Source organism: Staurois parvus, unplaced genomic scaffold, assembly GCF_062004578.1.
Source record: "Staurois parvus isolate SC_StPar_1 unplaced genomic scaffold, SC_StPar_1.0 ptg000039l, whole genome shotgun sequence".
NCBI lineage: Eukaryota > Metazoa > Chordata > Amphibia > Anura > Ranidae > Staurois > Staurois parvus.
Window position 1 is genome coordinate 887519 of NW_028317835.1, and position 25349 is coordinate 912867.

The following is a 25349-nucleotide window of genomic DNA, read 5'->3' on the forward strand; positions in this document are numbered from 1 at the left end:
GTTACTCTTCCCAGATAACGTCACGGCCAATCATAGGCATCTCCTCAGCTGATATCTTTGCACAAGAGACGTTTTACATTCACAAATGCTCTGATGAACTTCTTTTATTGCATTTTATGTCATCTTGAACTAGTTCTATTAATATTGCACTTTCAGCACTTTACTCACATATGCGTTTAAGTCACATGCGTTTATGGCATTTATGACGTGCATTTTTTAGCTCTGCACTCATATTTTAGAAACTGGAGAAATGTTGTATCTATCAGCTGGTGAATGTTCTGCACGGCTCTGGATCCGGGAACTTTGTGCAGCTGTTGTTCTGTTTGTCCTCCTCTCTGCCATGGACAGCTGCTACCCCCCCTCCTGAATTTACCACCCCCCACCTGACACCACATTTCATTCCAGCCTGAGAAATCACCGAGACCCCATTCTCCTAGTCCGATCCCACTGTACACACCATGAGAATATTGGAGGAATGAGCGTTCAGTTTCTGCATGCTGGTCTCATATGGGAAATGAAGAGATCAAACAGCCAATGGAAATTCCCAGAAGACAGAACCCAACTTGGGAAGTGATGTCATGTGTTGTATTTCCGGATGGAAACTCGGCTGATTAACCCAGAGTCAGAAGTCAGAAGAGAGGAGGTACCCAACCAGAGAGGAGGAACCCGACCAGAGAGGAGGAACCCAACCAGAAGAGAGGAACCCAACCAGAGAGGAGGAACCCAACCAGAGGAGAGTTATCAGCGGAGCTCCACTTCCACCTCCAGAACAGAACACCATCAGCCAGGTATTAATTTCCCAATTCACCCCACTAACCCCCATCCACCCCTCTGTCCCCCCACTGCCTCCCATCAACCCCCCTGTCCCTCCACTGCCTCCCATCAACCCCTCTGTCCCCCACTTCCCCCTGTCCTCCCCTCTGTCCCCCCACAGCCCCATCCACCCCTTTGTAACCCCATCCTGCCCTCTGTTCCCCCACTATCCCCCTGTGCACCCATTTGTCCCCCACTGCCCCCCTGTACACCCCATTGTCCACCTCTCTGCTCCCTGTCCTCATCTCTGTCCTCCCTGTCCTCCCATTATTATTATTATTATTATACAGTATTTATAAAGCGCCAATAGTTCGCTCAGTGCTGTACATTACAGAGGGGGACAGAACAATACCAATACAATATAAAACATGAGGGGATTGAGGGCCCTGCTCTTTCCAGCTTACAATCTAGGAGGGAGGGGATGGTGGCACAGGGGGAGATAGCTGTGGGGGATGGAGTGGTAGGAAGAGTGGAGGAGGTCGGCAAGTTAGCAGGGGGTGGGGTAGGCTTCCCTGAAGAGATGGGTTTTCACGGTGCGCCTAAAGGAGAGGAGAGTAGGTGATAATCTGATGGGTTGGGGCAGGGAGTTCCAGAGGATGGGTGACACCCTGGAGAAGTCCTGGAGGCGGGCATGGGAGGAGGAGACCAGAGAGAAGGAGGTCTTGTGAGGAGCGGAGTGTGCGTGCTGGGCGGTACTTGGATATTAGGTCAGTGATGTAGTTCGGGGCAGTATGGTGGACAGCTTTGTACGTCAGTGTTAGGATTTTGAATTTGATCCGTTGCGCAATCGGAAGCCAGTGGAGGGATTGGCAGAGGGGGGTGGAGGACACTGAATGGAGGCCAGTGGAGGGATTGGCAGAGGGGGTGGCGGAAACGGAGCGGTTGGAAAGGTGAATGAGTCTGACAGCCGTATTCAGGATGGACTGAAGCGGGGATAGCCAGCGGCGAGGCAGGCCAGTGAGGAGGGAGTTGCAGTAGTTGAGTAGTGATATGATGAGGGAGTGGATGAGCTGTTTAGTGGTTTCTGGGGTTAGGAACGTGCGGATTTTGGCGATGTTGCAGAGGTGGAGTCTGCATGAGTTTGTTAAAGAGTGGACTTGGGGCAGGAAGGATAGGTTGGAGTCCAAAATGACACCAAGTACTCTGGCCTGCAGAGCGGGTTTGATGGTAGCATTGTTGGATGTGATAGAGAAGTCAATGGGGGATGGTGTCCGGGCTGGGGATAAGACAAGAAACTCAGTTTTGGAGAGGTTCAGTTTAAGGAAGTGGAGCGACATCCAGTCTGATATGTCGCTCAACAGGTGTGTGATTCGGGCGGAGACCGAGGGGGTGAGGTGGGGGTTGGGAGATAGATTTGTGTGTCGTCGGCATACAGGTGGTAGTTGAAGCCGTGAGAGTGTATGAGTTGGCCAAGGGAGGAGGTGTAGATGGAGAAGAGAAGGGGCCCGAGGACAGAGCCTTGAGGGACCCCAACAGAGAGGGGGAGTGAGAGGGAGGTGGTAGCATTATAGGTAACACTGAAAGAGCGTTGTGACAGGTAGGATGAGAGCCAGGAGAGAGCAGAATCTCTGAGGCCGAGGGAGTGTACTTTTTTGAGGAGGAGGGGGTGGTCGACTGTGTGGAAGGCCGCAGAGAGGTCAAGGAGTAGGAGCACTGAATAGTGGCCATTAGCTTTGGCGGTTAGCAGGTCGTTGGAGAGTTTGAGTAAGGCAGTTTCCCATCTGTTCCCCCACTGCTCCATGTCCACCCCTCTGTCCTCTCACTGTCCCCCTGTCCACCCCTCTGTCCCCTCACTGTCCCCACAGCCCTCCATGCACCCCTCTGTCCCCCTAATGCCCCCATCCACTCCACTGTCCCCCCATTGCCCCCATCTACCCACCCATTGCCACCCTGTACCCTCACTACCCCCTGTCCACCCCTCTGTTCCTCCACTGCCTCCCTGTCCTCTCCTCTGTCCTCCCCTGTCCACCCCTCTATCCACCTACTGCCCCCTGTCCCCACCTCTGCCCTCCCACTACCCCCTGTCCACCTGTCTTTCCCCCCACTGCTCCTCATCCACCCCTCTATCCCTCTACTATCCCCATGTCCACCCCTCTGTTCTCCCACCCCCCCCCTCTGTCCCCAACTGTCCCCCTGTCCACCACTCTGTCCCCCCACAGCCCCCCTGTCCTCCAACTGCCCATGTCCATCTATCTGTCCCCCACTGCCCCCCTGTCCACCCCTCTATCCCTCCACTATCCTCCTGTCCACCCATCTGTCCCCCACTGTCCCCCTGCCCCTCCCTCTGTCCTCAAGTCCACCACTCTGTCCCCCATCTGCCCCATTCATCTATCTGTCCCCCCACTGTCCCCCTCTCCACTGCTTTGTCCCCCCACTGTCCCCCCATCCACCCCTTTGTTCCCAAACTGCCCCTGTCCACCTCTCTGACCCCCCACTGCCCCACTGTCCACCCAACTGTCCCCTCACTGCCCCTACTGCCCTCCATACACCTTTCTGTCCCCCAACTGCCCTCTGTTTTCCCCTCACTGCCCTCCATCCACCCCTCTGTCCCCTTACTGCCTTCCTGTCCACCTCTCTGTCTCCCCACTTCCTCTCCACCCCTCTGGCTCCCCATTGCTCCCCTGTCCCACCACTACCCCCGTCCACTCCTCTATCACTCCAATGTCCCCCAGTCCCCCCCCTCTGTCCCCCACTATCCCTCTGTCTCCCCCCACTGCCCCCCTGTCCCCCTCTTCCACCACTTTGTCACCCCACTGCCCCTCATCCACCACTCTGTCCCCCCACTGCTCCCCTGTCCCCCCATCTATCCCCAACTGTCCCCCTGTCCACCGCTCTGTCCCTCCACTGTCCCCCCATCCACTCCTCTATCCCCCCACTGCCCCCGTCCACCCCTCTGTCCCCCCACTGCCCCCCTGTCCACCTCTCTGTCCCTCCTCTGTCCACTCATGGCCCCCACTGCCCCCATCCACCCCTCTGTCCTCCTACTGCCCCCGTCCACCTCTCCATCCCCCCATTGCCCCCTGTCCACCTCTCTCCCCCCCCTCTGTCTGCTCATGGCCCCCACTGCCCCCCATCCACCCCTCTGTCCTCCTACTTCCCCCCTGTCCATCCCTCTGTCTCCCCACTGCTTCTGTCCACCCCTCTGTCCAACCACTGCCCCCCTGTCCACCCTTCTGTCTCCCCACTACCCCCTGTCCACCCCTCTATCTCCCCACTGCCTCCCTTTCCTCCCCTCTGTCCCCCCTCTGCCCCCTCTGCCCACCTCTCAATCCACCTGCTGCCCCATTTCCAGCTTTTCTCTGTGTATTCAGAATTCCACGCCATGTCATGCCTCTTTCTATGCTTTCAGATATAGGTGACCCAGTTGGTGAGAACTTTTATGGGGCTCTCAGGGTATGCCCACCCCCCTGTCAGGGGCCCCCACATTGGTTCCTGGACTCACCCATTCCTCTCTTACAGTGGGAGCAGGAGGTGATCGGGGAACATCCTCTCCCTGATCCCTCTGCGGGTAATGAACCCCAAAGTCACTTGTATCACTTCAGGGTCACAGCTGTAATTTCCTGGCTGCTGCAGCTGCGGATGCAGCTAATCAAGCACAATCTGTGGTTGATCAGCTGCATTGGAGGGCAAGGGAGACATTGGGGGTCCAATAGACATCCAATGTCTCCATAAAGAGGACCTGTCACCTGCTCATGCTACCACATAGCTGACTTGCTAAATCCTGAGTAAACAAAAAATAAAATAAATGTTAAAAAATGTTGAGTCTCCGGCATTCACCCCTGTCCATATCACGATACAAACGCCCAGCGTGTATGGAGACATAAATGGTGTCACACATGTGAGGTGTCAGCGCACACGTCACAGGGACATGAAGAATTGTAGAACCATCATACATGACGATGACCTGTAAAGGCTTTTAAAGGGTGATTTGTGGTGAATGTTTGGAGGCCATAGATTTGTGTGATTTCCCAGGCGGATGCAGTTCTAAGGATGGACGTGTTTGGTATCTACTTACTCCATGCAGCCCCATCTTTTATATTTCACCAACAAATTGGGGATTTTATTGTGTTTGCACTAAAATCATTTCAGTGTATTTTTTTCCGGAAAATTTGGGTTTGATGAAATAGCCGAGCAAATATTGTGCGCCATAAAAAGTGTGACTGCTGCCTCTTCATTCCTCAGGGTCTCTGCTTTCCGAGAATAGAGAGCTGATTGGTTTCCAGTCATTCATAGTAAACAATGGCGGCTGATGCAATCTTTCACGCCGCACAATATTTGCTCGGCTGTTCATCAAATGCGTATTTCCAGGAACAAATACAATGAATCTTAGTGACACCAACACAATATTTCTCCTCATTGTTAGGAAGATAGAAAAGATGATGTGATGAGAAAATAGATACCAAACGTGTCAAAGCTGAAAATTGTGCGTACCCAGGAGAGAGTGAGAAACTGCAGTACCTAAAATCTTCCATAGGTGGCACTTTCAAAGCTTTTCCAGGTCATCAGTTTAGAGTTCCCCTTGAATAACACCCCGAAAATTATTGGTGTCAGTCAGATGTTGTCGGTGATACCTCACATGTGCCACACAATTGCTGTTTCTGTACACATGTGTGTCCTATGCGCATGCTTGTATTCATGTGTGTGATGCGCACAAAGGACAGGTTTGCTTTACACTTTTTTAATTATTTTTAGTGATTTTATTACAATTGGATTTTTCATAAAAAAATTTAATTTAACTTTATTACTATTACAAGGGGGATAACAAGAACATTTATAAATGGACCTCGGCAGACGAGGGGTTAATGAATGAGGTGAAGTCCTGCTGACCTTCATCATCCAATCATTGGCAAGCAATCTGCAGAGTCATAGTTCCTCACAATCACTATGATGGGGAAAGCTTCTCTGAAAGGTGCAACTTCCCTTGAAAAGTGAACAGCCTGTCTGCCTTTTGTAACCCCCCTCCCCCCCCCCCTCTGTCTGTACACTGAACTGTCCATAATGCAGCTCTGGGGCCCGCTAATGATCCAGCACAGCTGACATACATGACATTCCTAATACCCCTCCCCCTCCTCTCCCACCATGCTTACTACAGACCAGCACTCTACACTATCCCTCTGCACCCCTCCCCCCCCCCCTGCACACTGACACAGGAGGGGGGATGGTGAGGAACAAGGCAGGGGGGAACATGTTCTCATGTAAGATGACTGGATGAGAATTTGAGCTTCACATGGCCAGGATTGGACTTAGGAAATAAGATGTTTAGGTTTTTCATTATTTCACAGATAACAGACAGAAATACTGAGCAGACACAATGCACACCATGGAAGATGATTTTAATAAAAAGTAAAAATGTTTATTGAATGTTGCAGAAGGAACAATGTGCAAGAGGTATGGAGGGAACTGGGGAAAAGTCTCCTATGACAGACTGTATCCAGAATATAAATGGGGTTCAGATCACCCATGAAACTGGGGGTACTAAGCATCAACTGTAACAAATATATAAATGTGCAAATGGTCAAACTGCCATCCAACAAGAGAGGCCTCATAGTGGAGACTAAACAGAAGGCAGCTTCTTCAGGAGAGGTGAAGAATCAGCCTTCTTAGATCCTGAGATTCGCAGGGAAGAGCATGCTGTATTTCAGGCCCTTAGGCTCCATTCACATCTGAGCATAGCATTTTTCCACATATTTTACAATTGTAGCATGTTTTTATACAGCGTTTTTAGCCATTTTTGAGCTTTGGCTTTTCTGTGTTTTAGTTTTCCCATCAAATTTTAGTGTTATTTTTTTATAATGTATTATTATTTAGTTTTCTGTTAGGGTGAGGGGTTAGATTAGGGTTAGGATTAGGGGTTAGCGTTTGTGTTGGGGTCAGTATTTTATTTCTTATTTCTTCTTATTAATTTATTTATATTATTTCATTTATTGTTTTCTTTTTTTTCTTTCTATTTATTTTTTTTTAAAGGTGGTAATAATAATAATAATAATAATAATAATAAATGTAAAATAAATACACAAATACATTAACCACTTGCCCTCCAAAGGATTTACCCCCCATAATGACCACTCCTATTTTTGCTACTCAGCGCTGCACTAATTCAACTGACAATTGCGCGGTTGTGCAACGCTGCACCCAAACTAAATATCCGTCCTTTCTTCACACAAATAGAGCTTTCTGTCGGTGGGATGTCATCACCTGCGCGCTTTTTATTTTTCAAGCTATAAACAAAAAAAGACCAAAAGTTTTGAAGAAAAACAATATTTTTTACTTTTGGCTATAAAATATATAAAGTAACCTCAAAGTTAGTTATAAATTTCACCAAAATGTCTCCCGCTCCATGTTTATGGGAAAAGGACCCCAATAAGTGGATATTGATTGCTGTGTGTGACCGTTATATCGTCTGCAGACTATGGGGAGATCATGGGGTGTACACAGCTTGTACTTCTCACTGCACAGCACATTTCTGGGGGCTAAGATACCAGGACACCCCCAATACCAGGACACCCCCAAATACCAGGACAGGACAAACACCCCAAATACCAGGACAGCACAAACACCCCAAATCCCAGGACAGGACACCCCCAAATACCAGGACAGGACAAATACCCCCAAATACCAGGACTGGACAAACACCCCCAAATACCAGGACAGGACACCCCCAAATACCAGGACAGGACAAACACCTCCAAATGTCAGAACAGTACAAACACCCCCAAATACCAGAATAGTACAAACACCCCCAAATGTAAGGACAGTACAAACACCCCCAAATACCAGGACAGTACAAACACCCCCAAATACCAGTACAGTACAAAAACTCCCAAATACCAGGACAGTACAAATACCCCCAAATACCAGGACAGGACAAACACCCCAAATACCAGGACACCCCAAATACCAGGACAGGACAAACACCCCCAAATACCAGGACAGTGCAAACACCCCAAATACCAGGACAGTACAAACACCCCCAAATACCAGGACAGCACAAACACCCCAAATACCAGGACAGGACACCCCCAAATACCAGGACAGGACAAACACCTCCAAATGTCAGAACAGTACAAACACCCCCAAATACCAGGACAGGACAAACACCCCCAAATACCAGTACAGTACAAAAACCCCCAAATACCAGGACAGTACAAATCCCCCCAAATATCAGAAAAGTACAAACACCCCCAAATACCAGGAAAGTACAAACACCCCCAAATACCAGGAAAGTACAAACACCCCCAAATGTCAGGATAGTACAAACACCCCCAAATACTAGGACAGTACAAACACCCCCAAATGCCAGGATAGTACAAACACCCCCAAATACTAGGACAGTACAAACACCCCCAAATACTGGGACAGTACAAACACCCCCAAATACTGGGACAGTACAAACACCCCCAAATACCAGAATAGACCTCACACTATGTTTTATATTTTTGTGTGATTAACCCCCTAATATCTATACCAGACTCAAAGTGTCTTTCATGCATTTTTGGGGGGCTCTTTCATGGAGCAGATGCCATGGAAGGAGTGTCACCCCAGAAACAGCGGTGTAGACATGACCCGTCATTACTGGGGTCACTCATATACAAGGTGTGGAGTGACAGAATTTAGGGGAAATACAAGAATCAGCAAAACCCCATTGTTTTCCTGTCAACCCCACAACCCCCTGTCCTCCCTACTGTCCCCCACACTTCACCCTGTCCTCCCTACGGTACCCCAAACTGCCCCCTGTCCTCCCTACTGTCCCCCACACTGCCCCCTGTCATCCCTACTGTCCCCACAATGCCCCCTGTCCTCCCTACTGTCCCTACAATGCCTCCTGTCCTCCCTACTGTCACCCACAATGCCCCCTGTCCTCCCTACTGTCCCCAGCACTGCCTCCTGTCCTCCCTACTGTCCCCCACACTGCCCCCTGTTCTCCCTACTGTCTCCACAATGCCTCCTGTCCTCCCTACTATACCCCACACTGCCACAAGTCCCCCCTACTGTCCCCCGCACTGCCCCCTGTCCTCCCTACTGTCCCCCGCACTGCCCCCTGTCCTCCCTACTGTCCCTACAATGCCCCCTGTCCTCCCTACGGTCCCCCACACTGCCCCCTGCTCTCCATACTGTTCCCCACACTGCCTCCTGTCCTCACTACTGTCCCCCACACTGCCACAAGTTCTCCCTACTGTCCCCCACACTGCCCCCTGTCCTCCCTACTGTCTCCCACATTGCCCCCTATCCTCCCTACTGTCCCCCACACTGCCCCCTGTCCTCCCTACTGTCTCCCACATTGCCCCCTATCCTCCCTACTGTCCCCCACACTGCCCCCTGTCCTCCCTTCTGTCCCCCACACTGCCCCCTGTCCTCCCTACTGTCCCCCACACTGCCACAAGTTCCCCCTACTATCTGCCACACTGCCCCCTGTCCTCCCTACTGTCCCTACAATGCCTCCTGTCCTCCCTACTGTCACCCACAATGCCCCCTGTCCTCCCTACTGTCCCCAGCACTGCCTCCTGTCCTCCCTACTGTCCCCCACACTGCCCCCTGTCCTCCCTACTGTCCCCCACATGGCCCCCTGTCCTCCCTACTGTCCCCCACACTGCCCCCTGTCCTCCCTACTGATCCCCACAATGCCCCCTTTCCTCCCTACTGTCCCCACAATGCCTCCTGTCCTCCCTACTATACCCCACACTGCCACAAGTCCCCCCTACTGTCTCCCGCACTGCCCCCTGTCCTCCCTACTGTCCCCCGCACTGCCCCCTGTCCTCCCTACTGTCCCTACAATGCCCCCTGTCCTCCCTACTGTCCCCTACACTTCCCCTTGTCCTCCCTACTGTCCCCCACACTGCCCCCTGTCCTCCCTACTGTCCCCCAAACTGCCCCCTGTCCTCCCTACTGATCCCCACAATGCCCCCTTTCCTCCCTACTGTCCCCCACACTGCCCCCTGTCCTTCCTACTGTCTCCACAATGCCTCCTGTCCTCACTACTGTCCCCCACACTGCCACAAGTTCTCCCTACTGTCCCCCACACTGCCCCCTGTCCTCCCTACTGTCTCCCACATTGCCCCCTATCCTCCCTACTGTCCCCCACACTGCCCCCTGTCCTCCCTTCTGTCCCCCACACTGCCCCCTGTCCTCCCTACTGTCCCCCACACTGCCACAAGTTCCCCCTACTGTCTGCCACACTGCCCCCTGTCCTCCCTTCTGTCCCCCACACTGCCCACTGTCCTGCCCACTGTCCCCCACAATGCCCTCTGTCCTCCCTACTGTCCCCCACACTGCCCACTGTCCTTCCCACTGTCCCCCACAATGCCCCCTGTCCTCCCTACTGTCCCCCACACTGCCCCCTGTGCTCCCTACTGTCCCCCACACTTCCCCTTGTCCTTCCTACTGTCCCCCACACTGCCCACTGTCCTGCCCACTGTCCCCCACAATGCCCCCTGTCCTCCCTACTGTCCCCCACACTGCCCCCTGTCCTTCCTACTGTCCCCCACACTTCCCCCTGTCCTCCCTTCTATCCCCCACACTGCCCCGTTCTCCCTATTGTCCCCACAATGCCCCCAGTCCTCCCTACTGTCCCCCACAATGCCCTCTGTTCTCACTACTGTCCCCCACACTGCAACCTGTTCTCCCTACTTTCCCCACACGGCCCCCTGTCCTCTCTACTGTCCCCCACAATGCCCCCTGTCTTCCTTAATATCCCCCACACTGCCCCCTGTCATCCCTACTGTCCCCAAACTGTTCCCTGTTCTCCCTACTGTCCCCCACACTGTCCTCTGTCCTCCCTACTGTCCCCCACAATGCCCCCTGTCCTCCCTACTGTCCCCCATACTGCCCCCTGTCCTCCCTACTGTCCCCACACTGCCCCCTGTCCTCCCTACTGTCCCCCCCCCACCACCCCCTGTCCTCTCTACTGTCCCCCACACTGCCCTCTATCCTCCCTACTGTCCCCCACACTGCCCCCTGTCCTCCCTACTGTCCCCCACACTGCCCCCTGTCCTCCCTACTGTCCCCCACACTGCCCCCTGTGCTCCCTACTGTCCCCCACACTGCCCCCTGTCCTCCCTACTATCCCCTACACTGCCCCCTGTGCTCCCTACTGTCCCCCACAATGCCTCCTGTCCTCCCTACTGTCCAACACACTGCCCCCTGTCCTCCCTACTATCCCCCACACTGCCCCCTGTCCTCCCTACTATCCCCCACACTGCCCCCTGTCCTCCCTACTATCCTCCACACTGCCCCCTGTCCTCCCTACTATCCTCCACAATGCCCCCTGTCCTCCCTACTGTCCCCCCCACCACCCCCTGTCCTCTCTACTGTCCCCCACACTGCCCTCTATCCTCCCTACTGTCCCCCACAATGCCCTCTATCCTCCCTACTGTCCCCCACACTGCCCCCTGTCCTCCCTACTGTCCCCCACACTGCCCCCTGTCCTCCCTACTGTCCCCCACACTGCCCCCTGTCCTCCCTACTGTCCCCACACTGCCCCCTGTCCTCCCTACTATCCCCCACACTGCCCCCTGTCCTCCCTACTGTCCCCCACAATGCCCCCTGTCCTCCCTACTGTCCCCCACACTGCCCCCTGTGCTCCCTACTGTCCCCCACACTGCCCCCTGTCCTCCCTACTATCCCCCACACTGCCCCCTGTCCTCCCTACTGTCCCCCACAATGCCTCCTGTCCTCCCTACTGTCCAACACACTGCCCCCTGTCCTCCCTACTATCCCCCACACTGCCCCCTGTCCTCCCTACTATCCCCCACACTGCCCCCTGTCCTCCCTACTGTCCCCCACAATGCCTCCTGTCCTCCCTACTGTCCAACACACTGCCCCCTTTCCTCCCTACTATCCCCCACACTGCCCCCTGTCCTCCCTACTATCCCCCACACTGCCCCCTGTCCTCCCTACTATCCTCCACACTGCCCCCTGTCCTCCCTACTATCCTCCACAATGCCCCCTGTCCTCTCTACTGTCCCCCACACTGCCGTCTATCCTCCCTTCTGTCCCCCACACTGCCCCTTCTCCTCCCTACCGCCCCCCCCCCCCTGCCCCATCCTCTCTACTGTCCTCTGCTCTGCCCCCTGTCCTTCCTACTGTATGTGGACGGGGGGCTTATTGGAATCTAAAAGCCCCCCCATGTGAATGAGTATGGGGTACATGGTACTGCTACCCATTCACAAAAAATAAGTGTAGTGTAAATAATGACAGGAGACGTTCTGTGACAATTTCTTTATTAAAAATAACAATTTAAAAAAATGTCCCCCGAATAGATCCAACGTCACTCACGATGCCCGCCTCCATCGTTACCTGGAAAAAGGAAAAACGTGTGACTCCGGCTCCCGCCGTCTGACAGCTGCCCCCTCCATGACGGTTCTTATATGCAGTGATGACATCACATCTCTCCGCCTACAAGGCCTTGCTGGACGCACAGCAAAAAGACACAAAAGATGCCCCTGGAAACGGTTTGGGAATTTCTCGGCTTATCCGTGTGTCTATGGGGCAATTGTTAGTGTTCAGATCTGCATTTTATACCAGATATTTATTTCCCCCCAAACAATGATATATTTTCTGAAAGCAGAGACCCCGGAGATTAAATGGTGGCAGTTTACATTTGTTATGTGGCAAACTATTTGTGCTGCTTTTTATCAAATGCATATTTTCAGGGAAAGAAATCCATTGAAATGAATGTTAGTGTGCGCAAACTCCGTATAATGCCCAGTCATTGGTGAGATAGAAATGATGACATTGCATCGAGTAAACAGATACCAAACATGTCCAGACTACAAACTGTGCGCACCTATGACATGGCAAAGAACTATGGGGGCTGAAATCTGCCATAGGGGGCGCTCTCCAATCCTTTACAGGTCATCAGGTTTATATAACGTGTAGTAACCTGTGAATGATGGCCCTCGACTTATTCCTCTCACTCAGGCGTGATGTGCCGTGCAATGGCTGCTTACATACGCTTGTGTGCTCATTTACATTTGTTTGTATGTGCGGGGGAGGGGGAGGGGGGGGGTAACTATATACCAAGAGAGCTAACAAGTACTCTATGCAATAGTATCAAGCAGGTGACCAGACCTCTTCATGAAGACCTCAGGGGTCTATTAGACCCCCAATGTCTCCCCTGCCCTCCACTGCTACTAATCCAAGACCTCCTCATGAAGACCTCAGGAGTCTATTAGACCCCCAGTGTCTCCCCTGCCCTCCACTGCTACTAAGCCAAGACCTCTTCATGAAGACCTCAGGAGTCTATTAGACCCCCAGTGTCTCCCCTGCCCTCCACTGCTACTAACCCAAGACCTCGTCATGAAGACCTCAGGGGTCTATTAGACCCCCAATGTCTCCCCTGCCCTCCACTGCTACTAATCCAAGACCTCCTCATGAAGACCTCAGGAGTCTATTAGACCCCCAGTGTCTCCCCTGCCCTCCACTGCTACTAACCCAAGACCTCGTCATGAAGACCTCAGGAGTCTATTAGACCCCCAGTGCCTCCCCTGCCCTCCACTGCTACTAACCCAAGACCTCTTCATGAAGACCTCAGGAGTCTATTAGACCCCCAATGCCTCCCCTGCCCTCCTCTGCTACTAACCCAAGACCTCGCCATGAAGACCTCAGGAGTCTATTAGACCCCCAATGTCTCCCCTGCCCTCCACTGCTACTAAGCCAAGACCTCTTCATGAAGACCTCAGGAGTCTATTAGACCCCCAATGTCTCCCCTGCCCTCCACTGCTACTAACCCAAGACCTCTTCATGAAGACCTCAGGAGTCTATTAGACCCCCAATGCCTCCCCTGCCCTCCTCTGCTACTAACCCAAGACCTCTTCATGAAGACCTCAGGGATCTATTAGACCCCCAATGTCTCCCCTGCCCTCCACTGCTACTAACCCAACTACAGCAGTCGGGAATGGCGGCTCTGAACCTGGAAGTCACAGAATGTTTGTCATTTTGGGGTTCATTCATCACAGATGAGATCGGGGGATCAGATCCTCTCCAAGCTCCTCCTGCTTAGTAAGATGAAGTGGTTTACCGATGTTCCTCCGTCCTGGACATCCTGGAGGAAACATGGCAGGCACCAGCAGGGGGGAGGGGCGGCACATTCTCTGTACTGTAAAGTGATTGGCTGCTTCTACAGCTGCCCGGATCAATTTTACATGACCGCTGGCTGAAATAATAATCCAAACCTCATTTGTGTTTAACCCCTTGAATACCAGAAGGATAAGAAATGTACCTTAGTAGACGAGGGGTCGGGTAATGAGGTGAAGCTCTCCTGACTTCCATCAGCCAATCATGTGGAAGCAAAATTGCATTTTTTACATTTTCTTTGCATGTGATTGGATATTCTTTGTAAAGTCAGATTTCACCGCATTCATTAAGCTCCGGGGGAAAGTTCTGTGAAAAGTGTAAAGTGAACAGCCTAGTTGTATTTAGTAAATCTCCCCTCTGTCTGTACACTGAACTGTCCGGAATGCAGGTCTGGGGCCAATAATGATGCAGACAGCTGACATACATGACATGGATCCTAATACCCCTCCCCCTCCTCTCCCACCCTACTTAATATAGACCAGCAGACTAGAATATCCTCCTGCGCCCCCCTGCACGCTGACACAGGATGGGGGATGGTGTGGGACAAGGCAGAGGGGGGGCATGTTCTCATGGAAGATGACTGAATGAGATTTTGAGCTTCACCCTTGTCTTTGCTGGTACATGGAAGATCACTTGGTGGTGGTAATGGAGCTGAACCCGGCAATGAAGCAGATCTACAGTACAGCTACCATTACTGGTCCCTCAATGGTCCCAAGGTCAGTGCAGATCTCCATAATGTTCCTCTGTGCCCCCCACCAACTTCCTTCTAACCCCCTCAACAGAGCTACGACCTTCTTTTAGTTTTGTGTTAATTAGACCTCAGCAGGCAGTTGTCACCGACAATCTGTCCAAGAGTTCCCTTTATTGTCCCAGCACCTCAATGCATCCTTTGACCCCCCCCACCCTAGTAAAACAGTCCCAGCACACAGCTAACCCTTTGATCGTCCCTCATGTTAACCCCTTCCTGCCCAGTGTCATTAGCACAGTGTCAGTGCTTTTTTTTTTAGCACTGACACTGTATTGGTGTCACTGGGGATGTCAGTGACACCAAGTCAGTTTCCCCCAGTGTCAGAACTCCCATGCCAAAATGAAAAAAAATGGTGTGGGGGCCCCACAGAATCCATACCAGACCCTTATCCTAGCATGCAGCCCGGCAGGTCAGGAAAGGGGAGGGGGACGAGCGAGTGCCCCCCCCCCTGTGCCATATCAGGCCACATGCCCTCAACATGGGGGGTGCTTTGGGGCAGGGGGGCTCCCATCATCTGAAACAGAGCCTTTTTTTAAATTTTACTGGTGCTGCAGCGGCAGTGGCGGTGATGGCGGACATTGTGATTGGTGTTGGATCTACTGCGGGGGACATTCTTTTAGTTTTTCCTTTAATAGAGGACTTGTCACAGACCCTGTCCTGTCTTTTTTCCCACTACACTTTTTGTTTTTTGTGAATGTGTAGCGGTACCATGTACCCCATACTCCTTCACATGGGGGGGCGGGATCTCGGGTCTCCCTTGTTAAAGGGGCCTTCCAGATTCTGATAAGCCCCCTGCCTGCAGACCCCCAAAACCACTGGCCAGGGTTGTAGAGAAGGGGCCCTTGTCCCCATCAACATGGGGACAAGGTGCTTTTGGGGGGAACCCCTCCTTCCCCAAAGGACCCCCCCATGTTGAGGGCATGTGGCCTGGTTTGGTTCAGGAGGGGGGCACTTGTTCCCCCCCTTTCCTGACCTTCTGGGCTGCATGCTCGAATAAGGGTCTGGTGTAGATTTGGGGGGACCCCCAAGCCATTTTTTATACAAATTTTGGCATGGGAGTTCCCCTCAAAATCCATACCAGACCTGAAGGGCTTGGTATGGATGGGAGGGGGGACACCATGCTGTTTTTTAATTTTTTTAATTGCTGGCAATTCTTTTACATTCAGCTGTCAGTGGGGAACCCTGCAGACAGCTGAAACATTACCGCATGGTTGTCACTACTAAAATACCGCATGACTCCATCAAATACCTCCTGCATTATTTTAGTGGAATTCACTTCTTCTGACCTCCGGAACAGATTAATTGGTTTTCAATGCATTCCTATGGGAAACCGCATTTCGGTTTATGAATTTTTTGCTATACAAAAAGTCCCGCAGAACGAATTAAATTCCTAAACGGAGGTATGCCTCTGTGTGTGTATATATATATACAGTATGTGTGTATTTACATAGACATGGCTTAGTCTGTATATTCTAGGGACATGTGGTGTCAATTAGTCGTACGTTGGCTTGCACCCCTCCCCCGAGGTTGTATGAGGATAAGGTCTCACATGCATTTAGTACATAAAGGTTTAAGTATGTATAAGTTAGGAATGGAAGTCCTTTACACTGTAGGATTCCCTGATTAACATATTCAAATGAAAAAGGAGTTTACATTGAAATCTATCTATTGGCGTCTGTAATATGATGGGAGAAAGAAAGAAAAAAGAAGGAAAAAATACCTTCAAGGTTTGATCTAGTTCAGTGCCAGGGTTATTGTTTGGGTCAAGGTCAAAAGGTCAGGGTCAAAGCTCAGGATTAAAAAAAACAATTGGTATCCGTGTCAGTTAGTGTCAGTTAGTGTCAGTTAGTGTCAGTGTCGGTGTGTTTTAGGTAAAAAAAAAAAAACACAGAAGCAAAATGCGCACCATTGTCTCTGGGCGGTACTCCGGGTACAAACAACAAATAACATACACATATATGGTGTCGCCGTGATCGTCAAGGGCTGGAGAATTTATTTTGGGTTGTTCTTTGGTGATAGGTTAAGGTAGTAACAAGAAACACACAGCTAACTAAAAAAAATATTTTTTTTACTATTTTGGGCCAGTTTTCTTTTGATAATAAAAAAAAAATCAGGAGCTATCCATTACCATTTACCACCAAATGAAAGTGCGATTTGTCCTGAAAAAAACGCGGCATAATCCACCTGAATGTACAAAGTGGTTGTGATGATACGGACGGTTTTACTATCACGTCAACGTTGCATAATTCTGCCTCGGCATTTAGATTTGTTTTACCCTCAGGCATGAAGGGTTACAAAGAGGTTCTCACCCTTCCGAGTCCATTATTTCTGATTGAATTTGAAAGGTTCTAAGTGGATTGAACAGATTGTTTTTCAGGCCTATGAATTACGTGACAAAGTGCCTCCTTTCCATTATTGAAGCCCACTCCAGTAGTGAGCACTTCTTGGGCTTCTCATCATCAGGTTCCTGTGTCTCAGATCTGTAAGTCCTGCTCTTCAATGTATATGTCCTCTAAGTTTTACAAGGTCCATGTATCGGCCAGTTCATCCATTTTGTTCCCCAACCTGCAAAACCTCTGCTGCAGCCAGAACTCATTTATTTAGTGGTGGAATCCCTACTGTCACTAAATGAGAGTTTTTGATTTGGTGGCTAGGATACTGGAAGCCACCGCCATCCTAGCAACCGAGGAAGCTGTTCAGACCTTAGCAACCAATGATTGCCACAAAGCATCATTGGCTGTTACGTAGGTTTCACCATAACAACCCATGATGTAGTGCAAGTGCCTGCATCTTAGCAACCAATAAGGTGGTGCCGCACAGTCCCACTGGTTGCTAGGACACAGGTGGCCAGGGTATGGGATTTAGCGATGAAGTAGTGACATTTAGACAATTAGTCAATGACCTCACCTGGAAGCCCTTTATTTCACTTTCAGCTGTCAGCATGGGAAATGTCATTTGTGGACAGAATATGTTGGGGTAGTCTTGGTGGTCCGTGTGTTTTCTTTGGCAAGTTGGAGGAACATAAAACACCGGATGCCATGATTATTATCTATGATGGGGTCTTTGTTGTTGGTTAGACTTTATCATGGTGTTTATTTTCTAGTTGACCTTTTTCTTGTAAATGAGTAACCAGACATACTATGTACCTCTTACACATTTATGTAGGGGGGCAGATGTCTGGGGGCCCCTCTTACAAATCTTCCCTGCAGACCCTCACAACCACTCAGCTAGAATTGGGGGGAAGAGGCCTTGTCCCCATCAACATGGCTAGGCAGCCTGTGGTCCCCTTCTCATATTGAGGGCATTTGGTCTGGTATGGGTTAGGTAGAGGGCTACCACTTGCTGACCCCATTTCCTGGCCAGCCAGGCTTCCTGCATAGATATGGATTAGCTATGGATTTTGGGGAGTCAAGAATAAGGGTCGGGTATGAATGGTGAGAGGAATTCCAGCCACTTTGTATTGTTTCTCTCTGATTTTGTTTTTCTACATTCTACAGGTATGCCATTTGACAGGCAGGTCTGAAGCATTACTAAAGGATTTGTTTTTAATTAAAATAACACACGTGGTACCCTTCCCTGCTCCCTGCAATGGTACTGCACAGAGCAGCCCCAAACCTCCTCTTCTGGGGTCCCCTGCTGGATATTTTAAGCTCCTTTTCTTCAGTTTCTTCCCTGTAGCAAGCCACTTGCTCTGGGGACTGGCATGTGGACTAGCTCCCCAGGGCCGGTCTGCGTGTGTCTATAGATATACACAGAGTGGCTCGGCCCCACCCCCTGCTCTCAGGATCTACCTGACAGTAGAAGGAGCCAATGGTTCCCACTGCTGCCCGATCCTCCTGTGAGAAGAGAAAGATGGGAGAAGAACCGCAGTCGGGCTCAGTGCTGGATCAATGCAGGATTCAGGTAAGTGTTTGGTTGGGACACAGAAAGTGGCAGAACATTGTTTACCTTAATGTGGGGAATGCTTTAAGGGAAGAAAAGATTTTATGTTCAGGGCCAGTTCCCACCATAACCACCTGCAGACCAGTGAGGTGCCCATACGTTGCCGGACCTTCGCTGGTGATACTGGGATGATGGCTGCAGCTGAAGAAGTCATCCCGGTGTTGTTTATTAGAGTCGAGGGTCTGCTTTCTTATAAAAGCAATCCAACCAGATAATTAGCCACTGGATTGCTTTTACAAGCAGCGGGAAGGGACGTCCCACCACCTTCTGTGGCCCTCTCAGCCGCTCCTGTCCCATAGAAGCAAACAGAGACCAGATCGTCCCTGATGGCCTCCATGATGCAGGAAGATGGAAGTGATGAGCATTCATCCCTTCTGGTTTTCTGGAATATAAAATGGTAAGGCCCCTTTCACACCGGGTGGGCCCGTCAGCGGATCCTCTTGCTCAGCGGGGGATCTGTCTGCTTATCGCTGTTGGGCAAATGGATGACAAGCCTGCGTCTGCTTCGCTTATACAGAGCGGACATGGACACGGCCCGCTGTCCTCTATGGGCGGTCAGACTGCCATGTGATCCAATCCAACGGACAGGAGGGGAATGGATCCCCATCTGTCTCTTTTTGGTGGATCGGATGTCGGTGAGTGTAAAGGGACACATATCCGTTTACACCTGCCGCTCCATAGAGGAGAATAGAGGTTCTGATCGGGTCCGGACCCAATCGGAACGTCCGTGTGAAAGGGGCCTAAAGTATCTGATTACACTGATCTTGGTGCGATCAGATGTTAAGGGCAGAGGAGAGATTTGGAGGCTAATAGACCCCAGATCTCTCCATAAAGAGTACCTGTCACTGCCTATTGCTATCACAGGGGATATTTATATTTTCTGTGATACCAATAAAAGTCATCCAAAAAGAAATGTAAAGCGACAATGTCAACAAAATAAATGGAAAGAAATATGCAGCCCCCCTCCCCCCCGTGCTTGTGCGCAAAAGGTGAATGCACGAGACATGCCGCACACATTCAAACAGCGATGGTCCCACACATGTGAGGTAACACCGTGAACATCAGATCGAGGGCAGTAATTCTAGTACTAGACCTCCTGTGTAAATCTAAAGTGGGGCCCTGTAAAGGCTTTTATAGCATCTCCTGTGGATAATGACATTTACGTCATTTGTGGCTGTTGCAGGCGTGCGCACTTTTAAAGAATGACACGTTTGGTATTTATTCACTCGCCGTAACATACATTTTTAAAAATGTTACCAAACAATTTGGTGTTACATTGTATTTTTTTACATCAAAATTTTTAAAAATGTATTTTCCCCCAATATTTGCACTACAAGAACAGCTGCACAAATACTGCGTGTAAAAAATTGCAACACCCTTCATTTTATTCTCTAGGACCTCCGCTATAAAAAGTCTATAACGTTTGGGGCTCTAACTGATTTTCTAGCAAAAAATCTGATTTTGAAATGTAAATAAAAATGGTCAGAAAAGGCCTGATCTTCAAGTGGATACATTGCACAGGAACGTGCTGCGCATGCAATGCTCTGTGCGTTCCAGTGCGATTCACATTCTATCTGGGTGCAGTATGATTTCACACCATTCATTTGAATTGGCTGAAATGGCACCAGACCACAGCTAAAGTTGTGCTTGGACTACTTCACAAAACACACAGCAACCGGACCGCATGGAACGTCAGTACTTCTGTGCCATGCCATCCAGTGCAGGAAAATGCCCTGTGATTGTGGCCTGCGTTTGGGGTGTCGTTAGCATTGCACTGACACCAGGTGGGGGACACAAACATGGACCTCAGATTTCCCACATCACATTCTGGTGTCAGCTGGCCCTCAGAACCACTCTAAACACATAATCTTCATAGATATTGGGACACGATTGTCGGCACCATTAATCAAGCTTTTTTCAATGACATCAAACTGAACCCAAACCCCTTCACGCCTGAAGGTACAACAAATGTTAATGCCTAAGCACAATTTTGCAGCTTTGACATGCGTTAGTGAAACCGTCATCACAACTACTTTGTGCATCCAGTTGGTAAATGGTAATGGACGTCTCCTGATTTTATTTTTATATGATCAAAGGAAAACAGGCCCAAAATAGTGAAAATCATTTTTTCTAAAGTTAGCTGTATATTTCTTGCTGCTGCCATAACCTACCACCAAAGGACAACCCCCAACAATTCTCCTGCCCCCGACGATGGCAGCAATACCTCGTATGTGTATGTTAGTTGCTGTTTGTACCCGGAGTACAGCCCAGGAACAGTACTGCGCATTTTTCTTTACATTTTTTTTTACCTTCTAAAACACACCGACACTAACTGACACTGATACTAATTTACATAAATAAATACCCCCCCCAAAATACTGACTCTGACCTTAACCTTTGACCCTGACCTTGACCCAAACACTAACCCTGGCACTGTCCTAGATCAAACCTTCATCTACGTATTTTTTATTTTTTTTATTTTAAATTACTGTTATTATTATTATTAATATTATTATTGATTGATTTTTTTACACACTTTTGTTTTTTTTTTTCTCTGAGAGGAGAGACAATGTAAGAAAACACGTGGGGCGAGCTTCACAGTGACTCCTCATTGTGATAGCCAATCAGAGGCTCACAGTGATCAGGTGACCCAGAGTTGGGAGTTCTGAGTTTTGATCATTAGTATGGGACCCAGAGGTCTCAGTGAGACCCCCGCCTCTGTGCTGGGAGCTGGCCATACGGCGTGCTCCCACCACAAAGACAGATATGCAAATACAGTGAGGAACAGAAGTATTTGAACCCCCTGTGATTCTGCAAGTTCTCCCACTTCTCCATCATGGAGGGTCTGACATTCACATTGGAGGGGATTCCCACTCTGAGGACAGAATTCAGGAGATCACATTGTATGATTTGTAAAGAATGTATTTGTCTCGCACGGCTGAACAGAAGTATTTGAACCCCTGAGAAGATCCGTGTTAATATTTGGTACAGAAGCCTTTGTCTGCAATTACAGAGGTCAGACGTTTCTTGTAGTCCTTGGCCAGGTTTGCACTGCAACAGGGATTTTGGCCGACTCCTCCACACCGATCTCCTCTAGATCTGTCAGGTTTCGGGGCTGTCGCTGAGCAACACGGAGTTTCAGCTCCCTCCAAAGATGTTCTATTGGATTTAGGTCTGGAGACTGGCTAGGCCACTCCAGAACCTTGATATGCTTCTTACTGAGCCACTCCTTGGTTCTCCTGGCTGTGTGCTTCATGTCGTTGTCATGTTGGAAGACCCAGCCACGACCCGTCTTCAATGTTCTGACTGAGGGAAGGAGGTTGTTGCTGAAAATCTCACAATAAATGGCCCCATTCATCCTCTCCTTAATACAGTGCAGTCATCCTGTCCCCTTCGCAGAAAAGCACCTCCAAAGCATGATGTCACCACCCCCATGCTTCACAGTAGGGATGGTGTTCTTGGGATGCAGCTCATCCTTCTTTTTCCTCCAAACACGACGAGGGAAGTTTAGACCAAAATGTTCTACTTTGGTCTCATCCGACCACATGACTTTCTCCCATGCCTCCTCTGGAACATCCAGATGGTCATTGGCAGACTTCAGACGGGCCTGGACATGTGATGACTGGAGCAGGGGAACCTTCCATGCAATGCATGATTGGAAACCATGACGGCGTAGTGTTCTACTGACACTGACTTTTGACACTGTGGTCCCAGCTCTCTTCATGTCATTGACCAGCTCCTCCCTTGTAGTTCTGGGCTGATTCCTCACCTTTCTTATCATCAGTGATACCCCACGAGGTGAGATCTTGCATGGAGCCCCAGTCCGAGGGAGACTGACAGTCGTCTTTAGCCTCTTCCATTTTCTAACAATTGCTCCAACAGTTGATCTATTTTCACCAAGCTGCTTGGCAATTGCCCCGTAGCCATTTCCAGCCTTGTGCAGGTCCACCATTTTGTCTCTGGTGTCTTTTAACAGCTCCTGGTCTTGCCCATGGTAGTAGTCGGCGTCTGACTGACTGTGGGGTGGACAGGTGTCTTTAAAGAGCTCAGACAAGTGCTACTAAGTTAGATTAATGAGTGGAGTAGAGGTGGACTTTTTAAAGGTGCAGTAACAGGTCTTTGAGAGCCAGAATTCTTGCTGTTTCTTAGGGGTTCAAATACTTCTGTTCAGCAGTGCGAGACAAATACATTCTTTACAAATCATACAATGTGATCTCCTGAATTTTGTTTTTTAAATTCTGTCGCTCAGAGTGGGAATGCACCTACAATGTGAATGTCAGACCCTCCATGATTTCTAAGTGGGAGAACTTGCAAAATCGCAGGGTGTTCAAATACGTCTGTTCCTCACTGTAAGATGGTAATGTGATGCAAGGTGTACTCCTATACTTTTGAATTTTAACATATTATTTTTCTATCCCAAGTGGACCATGATGGCTGTGAAAACCCAATAACATAAGGCTGTTGTGCGCTATGTTACACGTTTCTGACTTTGGATGTGTTTCATTATCTGACAATGCATGTCGTGATACTGATTGTACTCTGATGTCAACTCTGGAATGTTTTGGATGTTTTCATAAATTTTCTTTTTAATTAAAAAAATATAGAAAACATCTTTATTTAGCCCTTTATATAGAATTCTGACTTTTTTGTTTTTCTGTACAGGTGGATTGAAGAACCAAGTTTTTGGTCAAGCTGGTCTTCATAAGTACAACTCAGTCACATGGGAAACGAGCCATACGGATGTCTTAGGTGACGGAACGTCTTTATCGTAGTTCACTGGAGGATTCACACAGGACACGAGACATATCAGTGTTCTCAATGTTGTAAATGGTTTGGATCCTCTTCAACATTGATCCCCCCTCAGAGGACAACAGAAGAGAAGACATTTCAGTGTTGTGGAAGTGACAATGGCTTTACAATGTAGTTCAACCCTTGCACCCATAAGAATTATTTCAGAAGCTATTTCTTGCTTGGATTGTGATAAAGGTTTTACAATGAAGGCAAAACATATCACACACCAGAAGGGTCACACTGAAGAGAAACCTTTTCAGTGCTTTGAGTGCAACACAGCTTTTACAACAAAGGGTAATCTTACCAAACACCAGAGGGTTCACACCAGAGAGAAGCCATATCAGTGTTCTGAATGTGATAAAGCTTTTACAATTAAATGTAATCTTATGACACACCAGAGGATTCACAGTGGAGAGAAGCCATATCAGTGTTCTGAATGTGATAAAGCTTTTACATCAAAGTCAAATCTTATCACACACCAGAGGATTCACACTGGAGAGAAGTCATATCAGTGTTCTGAATGTGATAAAGCTTTTACAGTGAAGTCACATCTTATCACACACCAGAGGATTCACACTGGAGAGAAGTCATATCAGTGTTCTGAATGTGATAAAGCTTTTACACAGAAGTCAAATCTTATCATGCACCAGAGAGTCCACACTGGAGAGAAGCCATATAAATGTTCTGAATGTGATAAAGCTTTTACAACAAAAGATTATCTTATGAAACACAAGAGGATTCACACAGGAGAGACGCCATATCAGTGTTCTGAATGTAATAAAGCTTTTACAACAAAAGATTATCTTATGAAACACAAGAGGATTCACACTGGAGAGAAGTCATATCAGTGTTCTGAATGTGATAAAGCTTTTACAACGAAAGAGTATCTTATCAAACACAAGAGGATTCACACTGGAGAGAAGCCATATCAGTGTTCTGAATGTAACAAAGATTTTACAATGAAGTCAGATCTTATCATACACCAGAGGATTCACACTGGAGAGAAGCCATATCAGTGTTCTGAATGTAACAAAGTATTCACAATGAAGTCAAATCTTATCAGACACCAGAGGATTCACACTGGAGAGACGCCATATCAGTGTTCTGAATGTAACAAAGCATTCACAATGAAGTCAAATCTTATCAGACACCAGAGGATTCACACTGGAGAGAAGCCATATCAGTGTTCTGAATGCAATACCACTTTTAGACAAGCGTCATCCTTCATCAGACACCAGATGATTCACACTGGAGAGAAGCCACATCAATGTTCTGAATGTGATAAAGCTTTTAAAACTAAGTCAGAGCTTATCATACACAGGACAGTTCACACTGGAAAGCAGCTTTGAGTGTTCTGAATGTGATAAAATGTTTACAACCAACAGCAAACTTATCATACACCAGAATACTCACACTGGAGAAAGGCCATATCAGTGTTCTGAATGTGGCAAAGCTTTTGTATATAAGGAAAGCCTTATTATACACCAGAGGAGTCACACTGGAGAGAAGCCATATCACTGTTCTCAATGTGACAAATCTTTTAAACATAGAGAACAACTTAACACACACAAGAGGGTCCACACCAGAGAAAATCTGTAGCCGTGTTGTGAGTGTAACACAGATTTTTTTTACATAAGTCACATGTGATCATACACCAGAGGATTCGCAGGCTTCAGCTGCAGGAGGTAATGGGGAGAAGGGGGGGTTTAAAGGGGTAGAAGCCCAAGACTATTTTACCTTTTGACTATTTTTATCAGACAAGTATTGACAGTGAACTGTGTTTCCTAATGATTTTAATCTCTATCCTTTTTATGGAGCTTTGACTGAACATGTAATATATTTTCATCATTCATTAACTGAGCTGTGTTCCCAAATGTTTTCTTCATTGTCAGATCCTGGGCTAATGCATTACCAACACTGCCTCAGCACCAAGACTAGGTAGTGGTCAAGTGGCATCTTACCAAGCCTCCAAAGCCTCAGTGGG

At 49.0% G+C, this 25349-nt stretch overlaps 1 protein-coding gene across 1 annotated transcript; it reads left to right on the forward strand.

Moving 5' to 3' along the window:
• Positions 1-413: 413 nt before the first annotated feature.
• Positions 414-24864, forward strand: LOC149470535 (uncharacterized). Its single transcript, XM_089662714.1, has 2 exons — positions 414-788; positions 23237-24864. Exon 2 carries the CDS (start codon positions 23482-23484, stop codon positions 24712-24714), a length of 1233 nt encoding a protein of 410 aa, XP_089518840.1. The 5' UTR covers positions 414-788; positions 23237-23481; the 3' UTR covers positions 24715-24864.
• The last annotated feature ends 485 nt before the right edge of the window (positions 24865-25349 follow it).

Bases quoted from the DNA above. Each gene is read 5' to 3' on its own strand.
- LOC149470535 (XM_089662714.1), top strand. From the start codon at position 23,482: ATGGCTTTACAATGTAGTTCAACCCTTGCACCCATAAGAATTATTTCA.